Raw genomic sequence first — 22,909 nt, 5'->3', positions numbered from 1 at the left:
AAACGCTAGATAGGTGCTATACTTCTCCTGATTCTGTATATAAATGCACTGTGTCACTAAGAAGTTAAGTAAAATGCTTGCTGGAGGTTACAAAGTTACAGAGCCAGGGTTGGAACCCAGGCCACAGGCCTCCGGAGTCTGGCTCTAACCACTGTGCGATATGGTCAGGATGGCCATTTTCTGCTCCATTACTCTGAAAGTGACCAAACAAGTACTTATGGAGCATGCCAGCACTCTGCTGAATACTGGAGAGGGAACTGTGAAAGAAATAAGTGTCCCAGTCCTTCAAGTATTAGTTTACATCCTAACTGAAGGACCAAGACATTCTAGAGTGAAATGGGCTTTGTAATACAAGCTCAAGCTTATATCAACTCTGGAAGATCAGAAAAGGGAGGGAGGGATTCTTGTGGACCATGGTCACACAGGAGGTAGAACTTCTTAAGAAATAGGAAGAAATTGGAAGGATAGACAGGAAGAAGAAAAACATCGATTCAGCCCCAAGTTAACCACAAGGAGAGTCAAAGAGGCCATTTCAACAGACAAGTTTTTGTTGAGATGTGGGGCAGGTACATCAAAAGTTGAGGAAGATTCTGTTCTAAAGAGAAAGGATATACCTATCATTTCCAGCTTCCAGTCCTGTGTTGAGGCCCAAGATGGGTTTAAGGATACTTGCTTGTCACCATGGGAAATACGTCACGGCCCACCTAACAGATGGGTGTTTCTGTGTGCAGAGCTTGGAAATTCTCTCTGACACCTGGAAATTCCAAGGAGGAATTCCAAGATGGTAACATAAGTTACCACCCACTGTATCATTAAAAAAACAGACAGACAACTAATTTACTAGATGCATCTGGTGTTTAGGCTGATGCCTTTTTCTTTAGAAAACAGTTAAGAATGGGCCTATATACTCCTTTATTTGATCCTCCTAAAACCTCCCTGGCATCAGTATTATCCTCAATTTGGAGAAAGAACTTAGAGGTTCACAGAGTTGAAAGGCTTCTCCAAGACCACCATATGACTCCATGTCTCGACTGGAATTTGGAAGCCTCCCCCTCCACTGTAGCTTCACACGTTCATGGAGGTCATATTGGGAGATGACCTGTCCAAGGTAGTGATGTTCACAGCTGAGCCAAGGACTTGGAAGGCACTGGGATACTGCCCTTTTCATAGCATTGCCAGAGACTCTCCATTCAACACCCAGAGCTGCCTCCTCTCCAGATAAGAGTGCACAGTCCTCACTGTGCTACAAATGCAGAGGAGATGGCTTCGCCTTTGGAGCTTCTACTTGTAGGACTGGCCCACGAGCACTTTGTCCATATGCCACTCTCATGGATGACAAGGGTTTTACCTGTATAACTGAAACAGGTATTGTACTCTTCCAATAGCTCCTTATTAATTGGTAGAACGCTTGAGAAGACATGTTGTCACAAAGAAATTTACAAGTAAAGGCCACCTGGAAAGCCTTCATTTTATGGTTAAAATTATGACCAGAGAAAGAAAGCAGTAAGTTTTAGACCCATAGGCCAAAAGGGAAGTGGGCTGTGGATATGGGAGAAAAGCAGCAAGTATTAACATACTTAATATGACCACAGGTTCCATTTGCTATGTAGGTGTTAATTCGGCCCCATTCCAAGTCCCCTCATCCTCCGGTTCTCTAAATTCCAAACTCCAGAAAATCTTTCTGGTTTTGCTTGGAAAGCAGCACTATGTTTCTGTGCCCGTGCAATCTAAAACAGACCTGTCAAATCTGAAACCTAAATACAAGCTGACAGAAATCAGCTACTAACATATTAAGTTAAATTAATAGAGTAGATGCCTGAAATACAGAGAAAATGGGTTGGGTTTTTTTTCCAGGAATCTCTCTCCCTAGATGCCAGGCTTGATGGAGAGACTAGAACAAACCTCCGTTTTCACAGCATGCCCTCTCCTTTGCTTTGTCATGTTTCCTAGAGAGCCCTGCCTGGAAACCCTCTCCAGAACTATTGCACCCCCTAGTGGCACCCTCCAAATCCCCAGCTAGCAATTCTATGGGCATATTCAAGACAAGATTAATTGAAAAAAAAAGTGCTGGACCAAGAAATCCTATTTCAGATCCTGACACTGCCACCAAATAACTGTGCGGCCCCTTGAGTTCAGTTTGAACTAAAGAGTTCACTTTTACTAATATAAATCAATTCTGAGTATATGCAATGAATGACAAATTCAGATTTTGTCCCATGTAAGTTTTGTCTTAAGACAATATTTAAGACTATTTATGTGAAAGCAGCTACTTTAGCTTCTCTATCTTTGCATACACACTTTATAGGACAAAAAAATATATACAAATGCTGAAGCTTAAGGTCTAGATTTGTTCCTTTCCATTTTCACTGTTCCCATCCTAGTTCAGACCCCTACGACTCTGTGCCTGGTGTGATGCATCTCCTCCCTTCTCCTCACCAACTCTGTGGAAATTCTTTTCTCAGCTTCAGACTTGGGCAGAAAGCATGAAAGAGGGACAGGTGCAGCTATGAAAACTAACTCCACTTAAAAAAATAAAAAAATAGATGGTTCAGGCCCAGTATGGGAGTGGAGTTTACACCCTCTGTATGAGGCCAGGCAGGTGCAGTAGTTTTATGAGAAAAAAAAATATGAATATGGAGATGTAATGAATTGGGGGGAAATTAGCAGACCTCATGCCCCTCTCCCTGCCTTCCTCACAATCTTTTCATTGCCCCTCAGTTCCTCATATTTTGTTCTCTGCTCAGAGTGTCCAGTAATACCAATGAAGGGTCATTGGAAACACAAAAACGTGGTCTGGAAATTCCTTACTTTCTCATTCCAACAGTTACCTCTGCTGGGTAGGGAAACATTTCAATTGGGTCTTAGAAGTTGGTAAGCTGAAATATAGGAAGATGAAGGGATTTTCCAACGGCAATTGCTTAAATCATAGCAGGATCAAAATAAAGTTCATCAGACCTGTCTTCTAACCTCTGCTCTGAATGTTCAATTCAAGAACCCTTTCTGTAGGGAAGAGAGAGGGCCAGTTTTAGGGAGGCAGATATTCCAATGGACTTGGGAATTAACAAATTTTAATCCCTGCCTTTTGAGTGTGGCAAAACTGAATAATGATTAACTACATTCAGTCATCCTAAGGAGTCAATTCTATTGAAATTGGACTAAGCCTGCTTTCATTATTCCTGTTTGGAAATTGTGATGGAGGCTTACATGCTCCTGGGACATTATAAAGTTTTAAATCATAAAATCAATTTTTAATTTTTTTAGTGAAAGACAGCCTGAACACCTGAAGAGATTTAGCAAGCATAGAATGTTTCCCCTGTTAGAATTCCTTTAGGAAACAGTGACAGTACTACCTAAAATATTATAAGGCTTACCAAAGATGCAAGTAAGTTGTATAGTCATCATTCTCTTATTAACTTCTTTGAAATAAACTAACATGTAATTAGTTGACATTGAGAAAAAGCACGTAACACTTGGTGGATGAGTGAATGATTAAGCGGATGAGTTCTTTGACCATCTCTGTCTTCTCTCACAAAGCTTCAGCTCTAGTTCAGTGCCACAAAAGCTTGACTGTCCTCAGTAATAGCAGTGATGGTTTGGAATGGCACTGGAGCAGACATAAACCATCCAGTGTCCTTCCCCATTTTTACCATGACTGCCCATAGGTAACTAGATTGAAGACTGATGTAAGCCTTGCTCCTCCTCTTTCCTACCTTTCCTTGAGGAGGTTAGAATAAGCAATGCAACCGGGCCAAGGCCCAGAACAGTGGAGGAGGCCAGATTCATTGCCAGAATGGTCACCCACCTCAGGATGATTCAGAGCTGACAAGAGGTGGTGTCAAACTGCAAATACCACAGAGTCTGGAGAGGATCCAGCAAGAGAAATGGTGAAAAAAGAAAAGAATTGCATAGTAGGGAGAACGTGTTTGATGGAAAGTAGATCTGACCCCTCACCTTAATTTCATGACCAAGTCTTAGAGTCCTCCTAAACTTTTCATGCTTTTTTTACCCCCTTTCCTGAAAAATGACCCATTACCAGCTTGCCTCCTCTAGATGGATGCTAACATGATATTAAATGAACCGTTCTTTTGGTGTTTTGAAATTAGGGAGGTGGAAATAATCACAAAGATGGAAATGATTGACTCTAAGAACCCAAAAGCCACCTCTAAGTCATTTAGGTATGCTGTGGAATGATTTACCAGCCTCAGGCCCTGCCAGATCCATGCACTGGTTCTCTGAGTTTCCCATCCTGTTCCCCCCACCATCCTTCCAGAATCCCACATCCACATTCCAGTTATCATCAGCTTCACCAAGTCACCAAGACAGTGGCTGCACAGGTCATCATTAGTCATTAATCTGTTTAACTGCCATGATGTAGCAGGTAGTTCTTAGATATGGCATAAATCTAGAAAAGAATAAATAATAGATTGAGATTGGAGTGGGTTTTGAAGCTTATGGCAGGCACTCACAATTTGATTCTTGTAATTCTTTTCAGGTAAAACAAAGTGTCTGAACTAGGTGGTGATTATTCTGTAATTCTCTGCCATTGTTCTGAAGGGCAGGCTTTGCCTTCATTATACTGGGTAAATCCAACGGAAGGTGTTCTGCCAAGTACTGTGGAAAATACAATGATAAGCTCTGAGGTTTATGCCTCAGAATGTTTACAGATTAATAGAACTAATAGATGTATATATGGCTTCCTAGAATTGAGAGGTAGTTACACATCAAGATCCTTTCATCAATATTTGCTTCTTGGCTTCCTGTTACCCACTTCCAAGCCTTTACAAATGCCTTTCTCCATATCTGGAAGCCCTGCCTACTTTTCTACATCCAGCCATGCCCCGTTCTTTCTCTCTACCTTTGCCTTTTCCTTAATAAGCCTTCACCCAATCCATCTGCACCATTCATTGTAGCATCTCCTTCCACCCATTTCTGATGTGTATACTCTATGTATTCAGTGCACATATGCTGTCTGTTCTGATAGTATTTAGATCAAGTAATCAACAAGCTTCATAAGCAACCAAAAACCTCCTTACTTGAGGTTGCTGTTAGAATCACACCAATCAAAGTGGCAAGAGAGCCTGGATTCCTGAGTGTCGTTGTGGCTGGTTTGTCTCTGTTGTTCAAACAGGGTTCTGAATGTCCCCCTATGTTCCTTCCTGCATTACCAATACTAAATGCCAGAAAGGAGTCAACTGGCCTGACCAGGTCTGCATTTCTCTTTTGTTGCTCCAGGATTCTCCTACAGCCAGATGATTCCTTACAGATCCTGGCACCAGTGGAAGCTGATGTGGGTTTCTACACTTGCAATGCCACAAATGCCTTGGGATATGACTCTGTCTCCATTGCTGTCACATTAGCAGGTAACATGAAAATCCTTGTTCAGTTCAATTCAGAAGCCATTATGCAGTGGGTGCCTACAATGTGCCAAGTAGGCCCAGGAACACATAGATAAATGAGATCCATACTCCTGCCTTTAGGAAGTTTATAATCTATATTTACAATTAATGGAGGTAAAGTACAATATGAAGTAGAACGAAATAAGTACCATAACTGATAACCAAAGACTGTGCAAGGACATTTCATTCCATCAGGGTGGCTTTAGAGTTGATATGAGCAGATTTTGATCAGCAGATGAGATGGGGGAAATATTCCAGGCAGAAAGAATAACATGAGCAAAGGAGATGTGTACAAGTAATAAGCATGTTGGGGGAACATGAATCATGACCTAAGACCATTGAATGCTCTTTTGGGATCCTGGCATTTCTCCTTGTTACACCTTGCAATGAAGACTTTAAGACCCATGGGTAACTGGAATTATGTGGTCATGGTTTGGAGCAGGAGTGTTCTCTCTGATTCTGTTTTATTTCAACCTCTTACTCTAATGCACCTGCCAACACTTTGCCTTTATCCATAGAGGTTATGCAAAACATTCTACACATGTGAATGACTTAAGAAAATTGCAGTTCAGAGTACAATGTCTCCCAAAGTTGTGGTCTTGATGTAACGTACTCTTACAAAACCTCTCTTAAATAGGACAGATACTTGCCTTTGAAACTAAAAAAGACCATAGATACCAACTGGACCAGTGCCCTCGTTTCTCAGAGGCCAGGCAACCTGATGTCACACAGCCACTCAGCTAGCAGGGGAGAGGAGGGACCTAAGGTCTCCTAACGCCCAGTTTATTGTTCCCTCCACTTCCCTGCTGATCCTACCAAAACAGGATCCTTTTTCTCAGATCGGGGCCACGCAATCTCTTTGGCAGTATGTTGCATGTGTTCATATTTATTCTTTTCAGTCGCTGCCCCCATCAGATGATTCAGTAGATGCTGGAAAAGCCAGCATCACCCCACACTGACCTCATCAGTCCATGCTGGGATTATGTTGTCACACACTTCTCCAGTCACACATGCTACTCCCTTGCATATCTGTTCAGCAACAGTATTTCTGCCCCCATGACCTAAGGCTGATCTGAAAAAGGACCTTCAGCAGGAGGCTTTGCTGGGAAGATGAAAGTCAACATGAATAAGGCAAGCTAAGAGGCCCTGGGGTGGATTAAAGACTGATATTATTAATGCCTATTTTCTCATGAATAGAACATTTGCTTTTCTCCTAATGTATTCCAGTCACAATCTTTATTCCCCTCTTTGTACAGAGTCCAGATGCTCAGCACCACCCCTGTTAAATCTCTTCTGCCCTCCACCCTCCAACCTGCCTTAGCAAAGGCACTGCTGACGTTCTTCCAGTTGCTGGCAAATAGTGGCTCTTAAAGGATTAGCTCTCTTGTTTATATTTATCCAGATGCGGTTCAGTTCTGTCCGAGTCCAAATACCCTTTGTTCACCTGAATTTACTATGGTTAATTGGAAACTGTCTGGAATTAAGCAAAGCAATGGTGACATCAGGTTTGTCTTCAGCTCTTTGAAGAGTAGCTGCTCGAGGCTGCCAAAGGTTCAAAGCCAGGGAAGAAAAAACAGCCTAAGAGGCACCAGGGGACAGGAGGAAGGGGGCTGATGGATGAAGTGGATCGCAAACACCACTCCTCGGGCTTAGGGAGCTGCTTCCTTGGGCTTCAGTGCTGGGGTTTGTTCCGGTCTGCTGGCGAATCTGTCCAACAGGCCTTTTAAAAGTTAAGACCCAAATGTGTATGTTGCCTTAAGATTGCGTTTGTCCTTACCTAGGCTTTTCATCTATACCTATGCCAGTGTCAACACACAGCATTAAGGGGCTCACAAGCTACTGCTCTGAGCATACCCTCTGCCAAGTATTATGGACATTTAGCAAGCAATAAAGCCTGCATTTTGTGCCCCAAAAGGCCTATAGACTAGTAAAGGCAATAGATATACATGGAACTACCTAGAATTGAGAGATAATTACAAGTTCCTTCAAATGTATGCTTTAAGGTCCTATGTAGTAGCATTTAAGATAAAGCCCAAATATACCCTAAATATGGGGGTGAGGAATGGTGTCAAGCATTTCTAAATCTGATTACCAATTACACTGCTTAATTAGCTATGAAATCTTGAACAAAGTGTGTATCTTCATTGAGTCTCTGTTTTCATCTGTTAAAATGAAATTACTAATATTTTATGAAGGGTGTTGTGAGGTTAAGATTGCACGTGTGAAAAAGCACTTAGCCCAGTGCCAGGCACATAGTTAACACCCAATAAATGTTTCCTTTTCTACCTCTACCTCTTCTAAAATGAAACACATCCTAAGAGCAATTCTAAAATGTGTAAAACATTAGCTCAACTTTGCTGCCATGTATTTTTCCCTGTAAGTCTTCATACTGAAAGTTTTCAAGTATGGACTTCGTCACTGATTCAGCTCACTTGCAATGAGACTCTTGGTAAACCTCAGTGCTTCTGTACTTCTGAAGACATGGCAGAGAGTGTGCCTTGACCTCAATGTGAATGTAGACTGAAAGGGGAAAAAAATTACTTTGAGGCTCAAGATACTCAGGTGATTCCATGCTTTGTCAGGCAGGCCTGGACTTCGGTCTAGCCAGTGCACCTGAGCTGCCAACTGCAGGGAAATGTATCCCTAACAATCGACAAGAGCAGGCAGAGCACCGGCAGTTAAGCCTGGGGGCGCTGGAGCCTCATGGTCTGGATTTGAATCCTGGTTCTGTCACTTCCTCAAGCTCTATAACCTTGAGCAAATTCTTTACATTCTCCAACTCAGTTTCTTCATTTGTAAATGGTGATAAAAATCATGCTTGACTCAGGGAGTTCTTGTGGAGATTAAATGCATCCATTCATATAAAATATTTACAACTGTGCCTGCATATAGCAAGCCCTCAATATTTGTTAGCTATTGTTATTATTACTGTAATGATCATGCATAAAACAAAAGCCAAGTTATTTTACAGTAGGGGAGACTCCTTTTCAGAGACCAGAATGCTCACAGTTCCTCATTCTCAGTGTCAGCTGGGGAAGCTGAGTTAGCCCTCTGAAAGGGCTGCAGTGCCTGCATTCAGAGCAAGGGAGGTGGCTTGTGGTAAGGAATCTTTCACATGGACACAGGAAGGGAGGCCCGATGAACTCTCCCTGGCCTACAACCAGCCCTTTTCTGCTGAGTTGTCCCATCCTCTGGATTGAGTGTGTTGCCTATCCACTCCTCAGATTCATTTCAGGGCCATTACTACTCTCCACACAATTTTTCCTTAAACATATAGTTTAGTTTTAGACATACTATTATAGCCAAATCTTCCTAGCTCTACCCTCTTTGAGTCTGTAAAATATTGTCTATAGTATCCTTTTGCTTCTCTCCAAATTCATCCTTTATGTGTTGGTTTTATTTTTTAAGACTCAGAGATTTGAGAGCCCTTTGCAGGTGCCTCTCAGCATGGAGATGGTCAGTATTTCCCTGCCTACATCCCTGATTCAGGAAACTCACAGCCATGTAAACTCAAAGGCACAAAATTTCTTCCTGTCCTAACTTGACTTCATCGAATGCCCGTTTCACTACTCTGAATGTAGATAAGAGTAGAAAACAATGGAAGGGGGTAAGGGGGAGTATAAGAATATCACTGAAATGTCACATACCTAACATTCTGAAGTACTGATTACTTTGTATCAGGTATAAGCAGGGCCAGGTAAAGGAGAGTGTCTGGTGTACACAAAGATAGGCGCAAAGATGCGTGATCCATTTAACTAGTCAGATTCAGTGCTCAGCTAAGTTGCTCAGAAACCTTCCAGACCCAAATGGTGTAGACAGTGTTCTGAAGAAAAGCAGTAGCAGTCATTTCCTGGTGAACTCTTTCAGCCTGGATCAGCAGTTAGCTCTACTTACCAATGCAGATGAGGCCTGTCCAGGTGTAGACTGTGAATGAGGTCAGAGCCATAAGGGAAACATTTTTGGTTGTCACCGATTTTATAAGATCACAAAAGAGATACTGTAAGGCCTGCCTGACAACTTCAGTGGAAGATGAGCAGATGAGGGCCCAGGGGTGAGCATATCTTTCATTGGTGAGCTCATCCAAAGTTTTCACAGGACAGGAAAGACAGAAAATATTTCTCCTTTCCTGGCATGTTTTTCTGCTTTTTTATGAGTTGAATAGCTGACACATATTGTGTCTAATAAAGAGATCATAGAAAATCAAATAAAAGGCAGTTTTGAAATTCTTCTCTCTCTGCCCCCTCCCCATCATGACTTAGTAACTACGATAGAAGCAGCTTTGTAGGCTTTTCATAGTGTAAGCCATTTCACATTGGCATTTCTGAGTTTTTCGGTCAGCAGTTCTGTTAACCGAAGGAGGGATGTTACTGTATAGTTAGAATCAGGGCCTTGGCCCCGGTGGCAGAGACTGACAAAGGAAGGTTTGCTCTGAAGGTAGACAAGTTGGCTGTGTTCCCGATGGCTCCTGAAAAAGAGGGGAATGGCCATTGATTAGTTCTAGCTGCTGTTAAGGGCCCTTATTATCTGATAGACTACTGAGTAACCAAGGTCCTTAAATTTTCCTCAAGATGCACAGATGGGTAGAATGCCCACTAAAGCATCCTAGGTTATAACACTGAGTTAAAATGAGTAGGAGTATAGTGGGAGAATCTAACTCACTCTGCTCCTCAGCAGGCTAAAGGAAACAAACAAGAAAGCACAAATGATCCAAGTAACCATCTCAGATCCTGAAACTGCAAAATCCCACATCTACCAAAAGGAACGAGAGAAGAGGGGGTGGGCAGACAGGTGGGCTCTACTGTATTGCTGGGAAGCTATTTCTCAGAGAGGCTGTAGTACCCTGTGGCTGTAGCAGGTATGGAGTTTGTTGTCTAGGATTCTGCAGGGGAATAAGCAAAAGAAATTATGACAGCACCACTTGCTGCCTTAGTCCTCTGAGGAATCAACAACTTCATCTGAGTAATTAGAAGAGGTAATGGCAATAACCTGACGCACGAACTTGACAAAAACTCTCTTTAGGGAATGATAATGAAAACAAGGGTGGAGAGGGAAGCCAGACAGCCTGGGAATGTTCAGGAAAGGGCAGTCTAAGTCCTGCCTGCTTCCTGTGGTCTGAAGGGCCCTGCAAAATTTTACTGAAAGCACAGCAACCAAAAAGAATAAATAGCAAAGGCAAAGAAACTCCAATTCCTTCTGATTTCTTGTGCAAGAAAATCATTAGTCACAGTGTTGACTCTGAATCATCAAAAGTAAAAAAGTTTAAATCAGACCAGAACTTTTTTTTTCAGTTTTACTGAGGCATAATTTACATGCCATAAATTCACCCATTGTAAGTATCCAATTCATTGATTATTTCAGCCAAGTTTCCAAGTCATGTAACCATCACTAAGACCCAAGATGATGATTTTAAAATTTTTATTGAGGTATAATTTACATACTACACAATTCAGACATTTACACTGCACAATTCAATGGCTTTTAGAACATTCAGTTATGCATCCATCACCACACTCAATTTTAGAGTTTTTTCATTATCCCAAAAATAAACTCCATACCTCTTAGCCATTGCTACCCAATCCTCCCATTTCCCAAGCTCTAGGCAACGTCTAATATACTGTCTCCATTGATCTGCCTATTCTAGACCTTCTATATAAATGGAATCGTAAAATACGTGGTTACTGACTTTGTTACTGACTTCTTTCACTTTGCATGATTTTTTCAAAGTCCATCCATGTTATAGCATGTATCAACACTCCAGTCCTTTTGAATGGTGGAATGTCCATTATATGGACATACCACATTTTATTCGTCCATCTGTCAGCTGGATGGTATTTGGGTTGTTTCCACTTTTTGGCTGTTACAAATAATGCTGCAGTGAACACTCACATGCCAGATTTTGTGTGAACATGTTTTTTCTTTCCTTTGGGGATGGGTATCTAAAAGTAGAATTGCTGGGTCATTTGGCACATTTGTTTTTAACTTTTTAAGAAACTGCCAACTATGTTTCAAAGTGGCTGCACAATTTTACGTTTCCGCCAGCAATGTATGAGAGTTCCAGTTTCTCCACATCTTCACCAAGCCTAGCTATTATCTTTTTTGTTATAGCCATACTCATGGATGGGAAGTGATATTTCACAGTGATTTTAATTTATATTTCCCTAATGATTAACAATGTCAAGCATCTTTTTTTGTGTACTTATTAGTCATTTACATATTATAGTGATAACTTTATTAAAAACAACAAAAAAAGATAATCTTACAGTTCTGTAAATCCAAAGTCTGGTAGAGTCTCACCATGATAAATCGAGATGTCATTGGGCTGCATTCCTTTCTGAAAGCTCTCAGGGAGAATGCTTTTCATGCTCATTTAGGGTTTTGGCAGAATTTAGTTCCTTGTGACCTAGGATCATGGTCCCTGTTTTCTTGCTGACTGTAAACTGAGTGCCAGTCTCAGCTACTAAAGGCTGCTGTATTCCCTGGCTCTTGGCCCCCTCCTCCCCTTCAAAGCTAGAAATGGTGGACTGAGTCTTTCTCCTGTTACCTCTCTCTGACAAAGTGTTCTGTCTCCCTCTTCTGATTTTAAGAGCTCATCTGATTAGACTGGGTCCACTTAAAAAATCTAGGATAATCTCCCTATTTTAGGGATAGCTTGTTAGCAACCTTAATTATATCTGTAACCTTAGTTCCCTTTTGCCATGTCATGTAACATAGGCACAGATTCCAAGGATTAAGATGTAGACATCTTTGGAGAGCCATTATTCTGCCTATCACACCCTGTCTGAAGGGCACAGTTTGTTTTCAACCAACGCTTGCCAAATAAAAATGCAAATCTAATATTGATAGACCTTCCGATTTTTTCCAGATAAGTCAAACCCAAACACATACACGTACACCTATTTTAATCTCTCCTCTTTTAACTGAGCCCAACCAATTCAGTTTTTTGAAGATTATTTTCAGGCTGAACATGTCTGTGCTGTGAACATAGCCTAGAGGCTACCAGTACCCTCTGGTTAAATCTTCCATTTTCTGACTCTCTGATCATGTACTATACCTCATTTCCCAGGATAGTTTCAGAGTATTATTTAAAGTTCAGTAATTTATTTTATTAGGTTACACTAACTGAAACCATGTCATGATTTGGATGGGAGAGAAACATTTATTTTTTACTATTTCTAAAAAGGAAGCTTACTGTAATAATAAGATTCTAGGGAAAGCATTTGCCTCATTATGAAATTTAGAAGGAGACATAGAACTATAAACCTGTGTCCTTATACACTGGGCAGTTTTAAAGAGATGTACACTTGGGTCTCTTTTAGACTAAGATTTCTATGAATCTCTTACAAATGAAGTACAGCAGTCCCCACCCACCCTTGCCAGCTATACACTGCCCTTACCTGAAATTCTAGCATTTACAAATATACTTCCTTTTTCCTTGGGAGATAAGACAACTAGATAGCAAAGAAAAATAGCTTTTGCAATGACGTCTTGGAAAAATAACAGATGAAAGGAAAAATTCTCAGAGGACCGTGAGGAAAGCAGGGTGCAGAGTTAATGAGAAGGTCAGATGCTCACTCAGGAGGCAGGAGGTGGGGGTGAGGGAGACCTTGCAAGAGAGACAGCAGGACAGGAAGGAGTTAAAAACTCCTGAGCTATAAAATGTGAAAGGTGTTTGAAAGGAGAACCAGACTACAAAAGAAATTTAATATGACTATTATCTGTAACAAAGCAACCCTTGTTGAAATTGCCAGATACCCAGATACTTCCTGAAAAGTTTCTGGATAGCAAAGGATGGTTAACTGGACCTTGACAGTATCCATCATTACTAATTTCAGATATACAAGATGTTGGTATTTAAAAGGGCTTCCATGGGATGAGACTGATCATGGTCCCTTAAAATTTATTTAACTCAAGAGGTCTTGTCTTCTCCACCTGGGAATTCTCATTTCAGGGTATTCACCAGACTTAACTCCCATGGCCCTTGTGAGAGACCTATGGTGAATGCAGAGAAAGCAGAGGCTAGCATGTTCTTAAGGCATTGCTTTGATACTCTCACCTTTTACAAGTCATTATCCATTGATTAAATCTGAATTAAATGTAATTTCCTTAGTTTTAGCTATTGAAGGTATGTGAAATTTATAATCCCTCATTGCTTTATATTCAAGTATCTTAATTAGTGGGTGTCACTCTCTTTCTCACTTTCTCTTGACTAGAGATTTGGGCCCCTGTGGATATCCCTGTGGATATCCTACTGTTTTCTAGAACAGGGTTGGGGGGCATTACCAGTAAGTCAGCCAGGTATATATTGTTTGACAGCTTCTCTGGAAGTAGATGCTTTCTGGGGTATCCAGTAAAATCAGCCTTGATGTAACTTTTAAGCTCTTATCTGTCCAGATACCAATACCAGTTTGGGGACAATCCACCATGTTTTAATTACTACTACTTCTAATTATCCTGAAATCTTCACAGTTCTTCAAAATGAAGCAGTTTAGTTCTTCTCACTAATGGATTTGTTCCCTCTCCTCTTTCCTTCCTTTTTCCTCTTTCTTTAAACTTCTGTGTATTTTAACAGAAATACTGCCAATGATAGCTAACATTTATTTAAGCCTCATGCTGTGCTAAGGAATCATTCTAACACCTTCACATGCACTAATGTACCTAATCCTCTCAGAGCCACAGAAGAAGAAAACCAAGGCACAACAAGATTAAATAACTTGCTAAAGGTCATTCAGCTACTAAGTGATGGAGTCCAGGCCCCCGACTCAGGCTGCCACCTCTCAGGCCCACTATGCCCTTACCCACAGCAGGCATCACTAGTTTATCCTACATTTTTGCTGCTCAGTCCTCATGAATGTAAACCAGAATCCATACCTGAGCAGAACTCTAGGAAGTACTGCCAATAGCCAGCATAGGCTTCAGAATCTCAAACCTATTTGCATTTATGCATCCTTTCTGGAACTCTCAAGCGACCTCCAAACTTGCCTCCTGTAGTCCTTGTTTCTGTCACCGCCCTGTATCCCAGTCATCCTCGACACGTCTTCCCATTCTCCCTGCTGATGAGTGCCCATGCGTGCATCCTAGCCCAGACTGCCATGAGGTAAAGAGTGAGAATCTGTAGACATTGAAGTACAGTTTATTTTTGATGGCTAAGGATAGTGAACAACCATCTTCAAATGACATTTGTAATTCATAATGTTAGAAGAATTAAAAGAAGACCCATTTGACTCTTTCAATATGTCAACAAATCTCATTAAATCTGGATGAATTAGTATTTCTAAGTATCATAAATAAAATCACAAATATATGATGGCTAAACTATGATAAATTATTTCTTGCTCACATAAAGTCTAAATCAAATTATTGCACAAGAGAGTTTCTGTGGTTTGGGTCAAGAAATGGCACACTTCCGCTCACATTCCATCTGCTAGAACTCAGTACCTTGCCCATACCTAATTGCAGAGAGGCTGGGAAATGACCTAGCTGTGTAGCTAGGAAAAAGAAAAGGGTTTAGTTAGGAGTAAATCAGCCTCTGCCATGGCTTCTAAAATGGAAGGCGTCATGCTGTTGAAAACGAAGTTAATGTTAGCACAGGCCTGGACTTCAGCCCTGAGAAAAAGTTATTCACAATGCTCTCTGTTCTTGGCTGCACTCAAAAAACAAACCTTCCATCTCCTCTGGCTCCTCTTTCAATCACCTTTATACTGGGCCAAAGATATTTTTCAAGCATATAAATTCAGATTTTTTCCCATTGGGTTTTGATTTTACCCAGAGTCACACATGAGGGAAAGAGGCATGAGCCAGAGCCCAGCTATGCACAGGAATGTATTTCCCGCAGTAACTCCTGGGGTTCCTCATTTGCCCCTGCCTCCCTCCATCATTCGTCCTGCAGGAGCAGGACATTGTCTGGTGGGCTGAATACACTGGCTGTGGAGGCATCGCGAGGTGGCACTCCTTCACACTGCTGGCTGCCAACCCGGGAGATTTAGCCACAGCCCGGGTTCACCAGTTGTACTGAGCCCTTGTACTCAGGCCCTCTTTGGGCTGCCCTATTTACTACTGAGGTTCCATGTTACTTCTAAGAGGAATCATAATCCGAATACTAAGGGCTATGCTGAAATCTGAAGGAACTGAGCAAAATTGATTCACTTAACGCTTCTGTTTCTGTGTCTGCCTCTCTCGGAGGGACTTGATTCCTCATATTAGGCCTGATAAATTGAACAGCTTGCCTTTGTTTCTGTTCTTTTGTTTTTCTTAAATGTACACAGACAAAAAACTAGGCATAATTTCCTTCTGTGCATTCAACTGTAACGCAATTTACAGATTAAATGAAAGAGTAATCTCTAAACCCTATCAGTTTCCATAAATGAGCACTAAGTGACTGGATGATGCTGACCCTGGCTGCTTGCAATATGTACATTGACCTGATGGCTGAGGCGCAGCGCACATACTGCAGAAGGTCTGTGATCACGGGTGAGCTCTCTTGGCATGTTCTTCTGTTTTGCCTATAGTGAGAGCCTTCTGATATAGCGTGCCAGGGCCTTTTTCTAGGATTCTCTTAGCACAAACATACAACCTGTCATTTCACTCCCTCTCTGCATCTTGTTTTCTTCCTAGCCAACTTCTGTAATTAAAGGAGCATTTGTAAGCTGAACGTAACCACACACGGATACAGACTTGGCAGCACACAGCAGCGCTCACTCACTAAGGTGTTCACCCGGGTGACCTCAATAGGCTTCCCTCACTGTTATGCTTTTAACTGGCCATTAAAGACCTCCAAGTTAAAATTTTTGAATAGAGAACTAGCAGTGGCCTCTCAAAAGAAATCTCCTCAGCTTTTACCAGGAATCAGATAAATCAGTTAAAGGAAAACTCAGAATATAATTTGTTCATTATCAAACCTGGCTGTGTATCAGAAGCACTGAGGAACTCCTTACAAATTGAGATTACAGGTTCCCTCCCAGAACAGACAACTTTATCAGAAGATTGAAATTCTGTCCCTGGAGAAGCCTTTGGGTCTACGTACTGGGATGGCATGGTTATGCCCCCTGGAGGAATCTGTCTCCTTGGCAACCATGATTGAGTGAATAAAAAGGCACCAAAAACGATTTCATGTTCACCTTGCTCTTGGGGTAGGAAGGACCTTAGAATCCCAAGTCAAAATCATGGCCCTGTCTGCTGGTTTTAAACCACCTGAGATTCAGGTTTGGTAGGTCGGGGAGTGAAAGTCAATAATATATACAAGCTTGTTCTAACAGTTGTAAGAGGGTTGGTGGTTTAAGAAACATTGTTTTCATTATACCTTTCTACTGATTATAAATACTTGGATACCTTTGAGTTTTAACAATGGATCATGAAGGTAATAAGAATGTTAAGTAACCTGTGTTAAGAACAGCGCCTCTAGTGATAGAACAGAAGGCCATTACTTTTCAGAAAAAGCTCCATACAATTAATTAAGGGCTGGATTTAATTCAGTGACATTTGAATTTTATAGCTATACACTTGCAGCTGTAAAAACCACCTCTATTATTAAAATTCCTATAGGAAAAACAACTTGGTAATTGTGAGTCTAACACTCTCTAGTCCCTAACCTGCTTTCCCCACTGGCACAGTTGTTTTTATTGCACAGTGAGACAACTATTGTATTATAGCAGGACAGATTACGTTTTTAACAAATGTCCTGGGATTTCTGAGGCAGCCAGTCTACAGACAAGAATTTGAGATCCCCTGTGACAAGCACTGGACTCCATGTGAAAAATCCAAGGTCCGGTTTAGCCCCACTGCTTGCTTGCTCGGAGGCCTTGGGCAAACCATGGAGCCTTTCGCAGCCTGTTCCCTGTCTATATAAAAGTAGAAGTCGCTTACCTATCTTTCAGGGTTGTGAAAGCAAATTCAAATAAAGCACACAGCACACAATATGCACACATACATCCACTTACTAGAAATTTATTGAGGATTCACCATATGCCAGGACTTCATGGTAGAAATAAAGAAGAAAGGAAAAGAGATGAGAGGTTACATTATGAGGGGTGGGGGCAGCAAACACCCAGATAAATAAGATAAATTTTCTGCTTATGAGGAAAGGTAAGTGGGTGGTGAGATCATAGTGACTGGCAGGGGAGTGAAGGGGTACATGCTGTAGATGGGGTGGTAGGAAAAGTCCCACTAAAAGCTGTTATTTGCACAGGAACATAGATGATCAGAAGAAAATAGCCATGCAGAAGTCCATAGGTGGAGAACGTCAGGGTGAAGGAAGAGCCAGGGCAGCTGTGCTGAGGTTCTGGAGGAGAGGAGGGAAGGCCAGTGTGTCTGGACAGTGACTGATGGAGAGTGTGGCTTCAGGGACAGATGCACAGTGGGCCCTGAACAGGTAGGGATGCTTGGGCATGAAAAGAAGCTCGAAATTTTGTTCTAATTGCACTAAAAAAAGCACTGGATGATCTAAGCTGAGGAGTTACATGATATGATTCATGTTTTAGGAAGATCGCTCTGGCTGTCATGAGAAGAGCAGAAGCCAGGGCACCAGTTGGGCTGTGCGGCCATCTGGCCAGAGGGGACAACAGCATTGGGTCATAGCCACAGACAGGCGGCTAAGCTTTGGGGTGTGTTTAGAGTTAGAGCCTGGAGCATCTTCTGGGAAGGAGGCAAGGTAAATATGCCAGTATTAATTCCATGTCATCCCAGCTGCATTCTCCTACTGTCACCCTGCATTAGTCTCAGAAACCATCCTGGTACAAAACCGCCCACCTTCTCCTCAGGTCCTATCTATGGAATACAGGTGAAATAAGGGAAAGGCCCCCAAACACTCAAAACAAATATGGGAAGCCTATGCTCATATCCAAAGGTGAGCTCCTCAGAACTTTCCTCAGTTTCTGCCCTTAACCATAGCTCTGATGAGCTTCATATGATGCCTAGAAGGCAGTTAAAAGGGGAGAGGAGAAGCAAGTGGGACAGCTTCTAACATGAGGATGTGTGAACCAGTGCAAGCAGGAAAAAGGGTAAATAGAAGAGGGAGAAGACAAAATGTATTAAAAAATAACAAGTATAAGACTCTAGTGGGCATTGTTGAATGATGGTTTTCTTCACAGTGAATAAAGGCACAGAAGAGTGAATACCATTACAGAGTGTCCTGCCTGTAAAATGGTTAAACCAAAATTAAATCTATTTGACTTAAAAAAAATTAAGCGTTAGGTATATGAAAATGATTTCATGTGAACCCTCATTTCCTTAAGGTGCTCAGTAAATGAATCTTCTCTATTTTGTGTTCATTATGAAGTGCTGATGTTTATTCCCAGCTGATGAAAGCATATTAAAATGTAATGTACACAGAACTTCCACTTTCAAGAAGATGTCATAGACATTCTTTTCCCCACTCCTCCCGCTGAATATGACTGAAATCCACGGATAGTATGTACAAAACCAATGTAAGAAGACTGAAAAGTGGAGAGGAACAAGCAAACTGGCTCGAGACCTTGAGAGCGGAGGAACAACACAGTCATCACTTTGCCTCCTGAAATCCAAAATTTGGAGCTGAGGAAGCTGGCTGCCAGAAAATGGGAACAGAAAAGGTGCCCCAAATAAAGACTGCTCCCTCTAGCCAAAAGAGCAGCCTAGCAAGGCAACACTTTTGGAAAACCCCGCTGGGCTCCAAGTACCACAGAGAACACTGTGGTCCATCGGCACCCACATGAGCAAAGGCTGAGTGGGGAACCTACACTCCACCTCATCAGACAGAAACGAGGCCCTTGAATACACCTTGGCTGCGATATCAGAGAAGACAGTCTTTATCCTCACCGGGGCCTGATGTGGGGAGCAGATGGGGAGCCTGGGATTCCAGCCTCCCCCTGCCCTACCCGCCTAGCCCTTGTGTCTGGGGTCATGGCAGAGACGGCCCTCTGAGAGCCAGGACTTTCACCCAGCACCCAGTGGTAATGAGGCCCCTCCCGTGGCAGGGTCAGGGGACACCATGTGGGGAGCCAGAAGCCCCACCCCTGCCCAGCAGTGATGAGGTGCATGGGTGGCAAAGGAGGCCAAGAGGAGAACCTGAATTTCTACTTCCACTAGGTCGTAACAAGGTGGCACCTCCCTGTTCCCCACCTCAGAGGTTTCAGAGAAAGCAGACTAAAACAGAAGTTTAAAATAAGACCCAGAGTTGTGTAACATAGTATAAAAATGTCCAATTTTCAACTGAAAATCACTCATCATACCAAAAACCCACTTTCAGCACTCTTACTCAACATTCTTACTCAATTCCAGCCCTCTTATTCAAGTGCTAGAAGGTCTATCCAGGGAAATAATGCAAGAAAAGGAAATAAAAAGCATACAGATTCAGAAGGAAAAAATAAAACTATTTGCAGATGAAATGATCAGCTCCTCAGAAAATACGAAGGAATCTACAAAAAAAGTCCTTGAACTAATATGTAAGTTTAGCAAGGTCACAGGTTATGCTAAAGTCAAGTATTATATTATTGTATTGTATTGTATTGTATGTATTGTATTGTATTATATGCTAAAGTCAAATATATACTATATATTTATAGTATATATATATAATAAATATATTATATATATATATTATATATATATACACTAGCAATGAATACTGAAATTGAAAATACTGTGTCATTTAAGATCCCTAAAAAATAATAATAATAATAAGGTATAAATATACAAAATGCATAAGGACTAACATGCTGGGAACTACAAAACTCTGATGAACCAAATTAAGGAGACACAACTAAGTAGACCTGCAGTGTTCGTGCATTGGAATATTCAACACAGTTAAAGATGTCAGTTCTCCCCAAATTGATTTACAGATTTAATGAAATTCCTACCAAAATACCAGCAAGATTTTACCATTGTAGACAAGATTATTGTACAATCTACATAGAATATATGTAGAACAGCAAAAAAAACCTAGAATAGCAAATAAGAATAAAGTGGGAAGAATCAGCCTACCCAGTTTCAAAATTAAGTATATAGCTACAATAATTAAGCCTGTGAGGTATTGGTACAGGGATGCATAGATCAGTGGAACAAAACAGAGAACCCAGAAATCCACAAAAATATGCCCAACTGATTTTCACAAAGGTACAAAAACAATTTCATGGAGGAAATCTTGTTCAATATGTGGTGATGGTGCAATACCACATCAATAGGCAGAAAACAAGTGATATTTGACAAAAGTCTTTCTCCTGATACAAAAATTAATGTAAAGTGTATCAAAGGCTTATTACATGTAAAACCTTTAGAAAAAAACATAGGAGAAAATCTTCAGGACCTAGGTTTAGGTAAATAGTTCTTACCTTTAGCATCAAAAGCATGAGGCATGAAAGGAAAACTGGGCTTCATGAAAGTTAAACTTTTGCCCTGTGAAAGATCCTGTTAAGAAGGTGAAAAGAAAAGCCGGGAGAAAGTCTTTACAAACCACCTATCTGACAAGGGACTAGTATCTGAAATATAAAGAACTGTCAAAATGCAACAGCAAATGAAGTAAACAATCCAACTAGAAAAATATTCAAAGGACATGAAGAGACATTTCACCCAAGAGAATATAAAGATGGCAAGTAAGTACATGAAAAGATATTCAATATCATTAGCCATTAGGGAAACACAAATTAAAGTCACAATGAGATATCACAACAGGCCTACCAGGATGGATAAAATTAAAAACTAATGATAACACCAAATGTTGGCAAGGATGCAGAGAAACTGGATCACTCATACATTACTGGTAGGAATGTGAAGTGACACAGCAATTCTGGAAAACAGTTGGAACAGTTTCTTTAAAAATGAAAACATTCAGCTACCATGTGACCTAGCAATTGCATTCCTGGGCATTTATCCCAGAGACATGAGGCTTATATTCATACAGAAACATGTACAGGCATGTCTCTAGCAGCTTTATTGGAATAGACAAAATCTGGAAGCAACCCAGATGCCCCAACAAGTGAAGAACTAAACTATAGTGCCTCCATACCATGGGATACTAATCAGCCTTAAAAAGGAACAAACTATTGTTTGATACACACTATTGCATATTGATTCATGCATCCATGGTGCCATGTGATGCCTAGAAGAATCTCCAGATATTTTCCTGAGTGGAAAAGAGTCAATCAAAAAAGGTTGCATACTGTATGATTCCATTTATAGAATGTTCTTGAAATGACCAAATTAACAGAAATGGAGAACAGATTAGTGATTGTCAAAGGATTCACGTGGGTTGCAGGCAGCAGGTGATGGCAGTGTTCTTTAGCTTAGCTTTCTCAATGTCAGTCTTCTGGCTATGGTGTTTTACTCTAGTTCTGTAGCATATTACCATAGCAGAGACTGAGTAGAGGGTACACAGGATTGCTTTGTGTTATTTCTTACAAGCACATGTAAACTACAATTATCTCAAAGTAAAAAGTTTTATATAAAAACAGCTCTTAAAAATAGAATGTACAGGATTATTTGTTAATTTGGTAACATGCACAAATCATCCCATCTTGTTGGATACCATGCTCTATCCTCTGATTCTTCAATCCTTATTCTTTTTCTGACAAGGCTATGGTGTGTAGATGGGTGGACAGTTTTTCTAGTGTGCAATTACAATTTTTTTTCAAAGGAAAACATGGTTAGTCGAGAAGGCCTGGGTACAGCAGTCATTCATTGTTGGCTATCCCGTGTTTCAAATAATACCCCAGGCCTACAGCCACCATCTAGTACCATCTCACATTCCTTCTTGTCTTAGGAAAGCCACTAGTGAAAACATCACGAGTGACTGTGATCAACACCGAGGAGCCTGCCATCACAGTGGATGTAGGGAGCACCGTCAAAACAGTGCACGGAGTGAATGTGACAATCAACTGCCAAGTCGCAGGTGAGAAATTTATTTCTGTGTTCATTCATTTGTTCAAATACTAATGGAACCCTGTGCTAGGTTTGGGGACACAAAGATAAATACAAATTCTGCTCTTTTGGATTCAAGGCTAGTAGGAAAGTTAAGGCATGAACCTTAGTCACTCTGAAAGTGCAAAGTGCTACAGAGGAGGGAAGATTAAATCTGACTGGGACACATGAGGTAGAAGAGGTGATTTTTTTATCTCAGCCTTGCACACTGATAGAATGTGAACATGCAAAGGTGGGGACAAAAGGTGTTTCAGGTAGACAGAAGAATGTGAAAACTTCGTGAAAGTCGGAAAGCCTCAAGACTGTAAGGGACAGTGTATACTTTGGTCTGGCTGGAAGCCAGAGTGCTTCACCTATAATAGGTGGGTTGCACCTATACCAACGGAGACTTTGAATGGCCAAGGAGTTCAGACAAAGGCAGATAGAGAGTGACTTTAACAAGCTATGCTTCCAGAAGAGTAAGCCACTAGCAGTGCATAAAATGGATTGAGGAGCAGAAATACTGGGACAGAGAGGCTAGTCAAGAAGCAGCAGGATTCATAGTAGAGTAGAGGAGAGGTAATGCAGGCTGAGGGCAGTGGCTCCAAAAGGGCAGGAGCAGAGGAACATGAGAAAGCCGGCAGTGGTGA

At 41.3% G+C, this 22,909-nt stretch overlaps 1 protein-coding gene across 6 annotated transcripts in view; it reads left to right on the top strand.

The window, feature by feature from the left end:
• Positions 1–22,909, top strand: part of ADAMTSL1 (ADAMTS like 1) — an 869,288-nt gene that overhangs the window by 777,413 nt on the left and 68,966 nt on the right. For all 6 annotated transcript variants that reach the window (XM_017660035.3, XM_017660032.3, XM_073228449.1 and 3 more), the window contains 2 exons: positions 5,233–5,360; positions 22,123–22,251. In XM_017660035.3, the coding sequence (XP_017515524.3) occupies positions 5,233–5,360; positions 22,123–22,251 (257 nt within the window). The remainder of the gene's footprint in view (positions 1–5,232; positions 5,361–22,122; positions 22,252–22,909) is intronic.

The sequence above is a fragment of the Manis javanica genome, chromosome 2 (genome assembly GCF_040802235.1).
Source record: "Manis javanica isolate MJ-LG chromosome 2, MJ_LKY, whole genome shotgun sequence".
NCBI lineage: Eukaryota > Metazoa > Chordata > Mammalia > Pholidota > Manidae > Manis > Manis javanica.
This window is presented reverse-complemented; position numbering and strand designations above follow the sequence as displayed.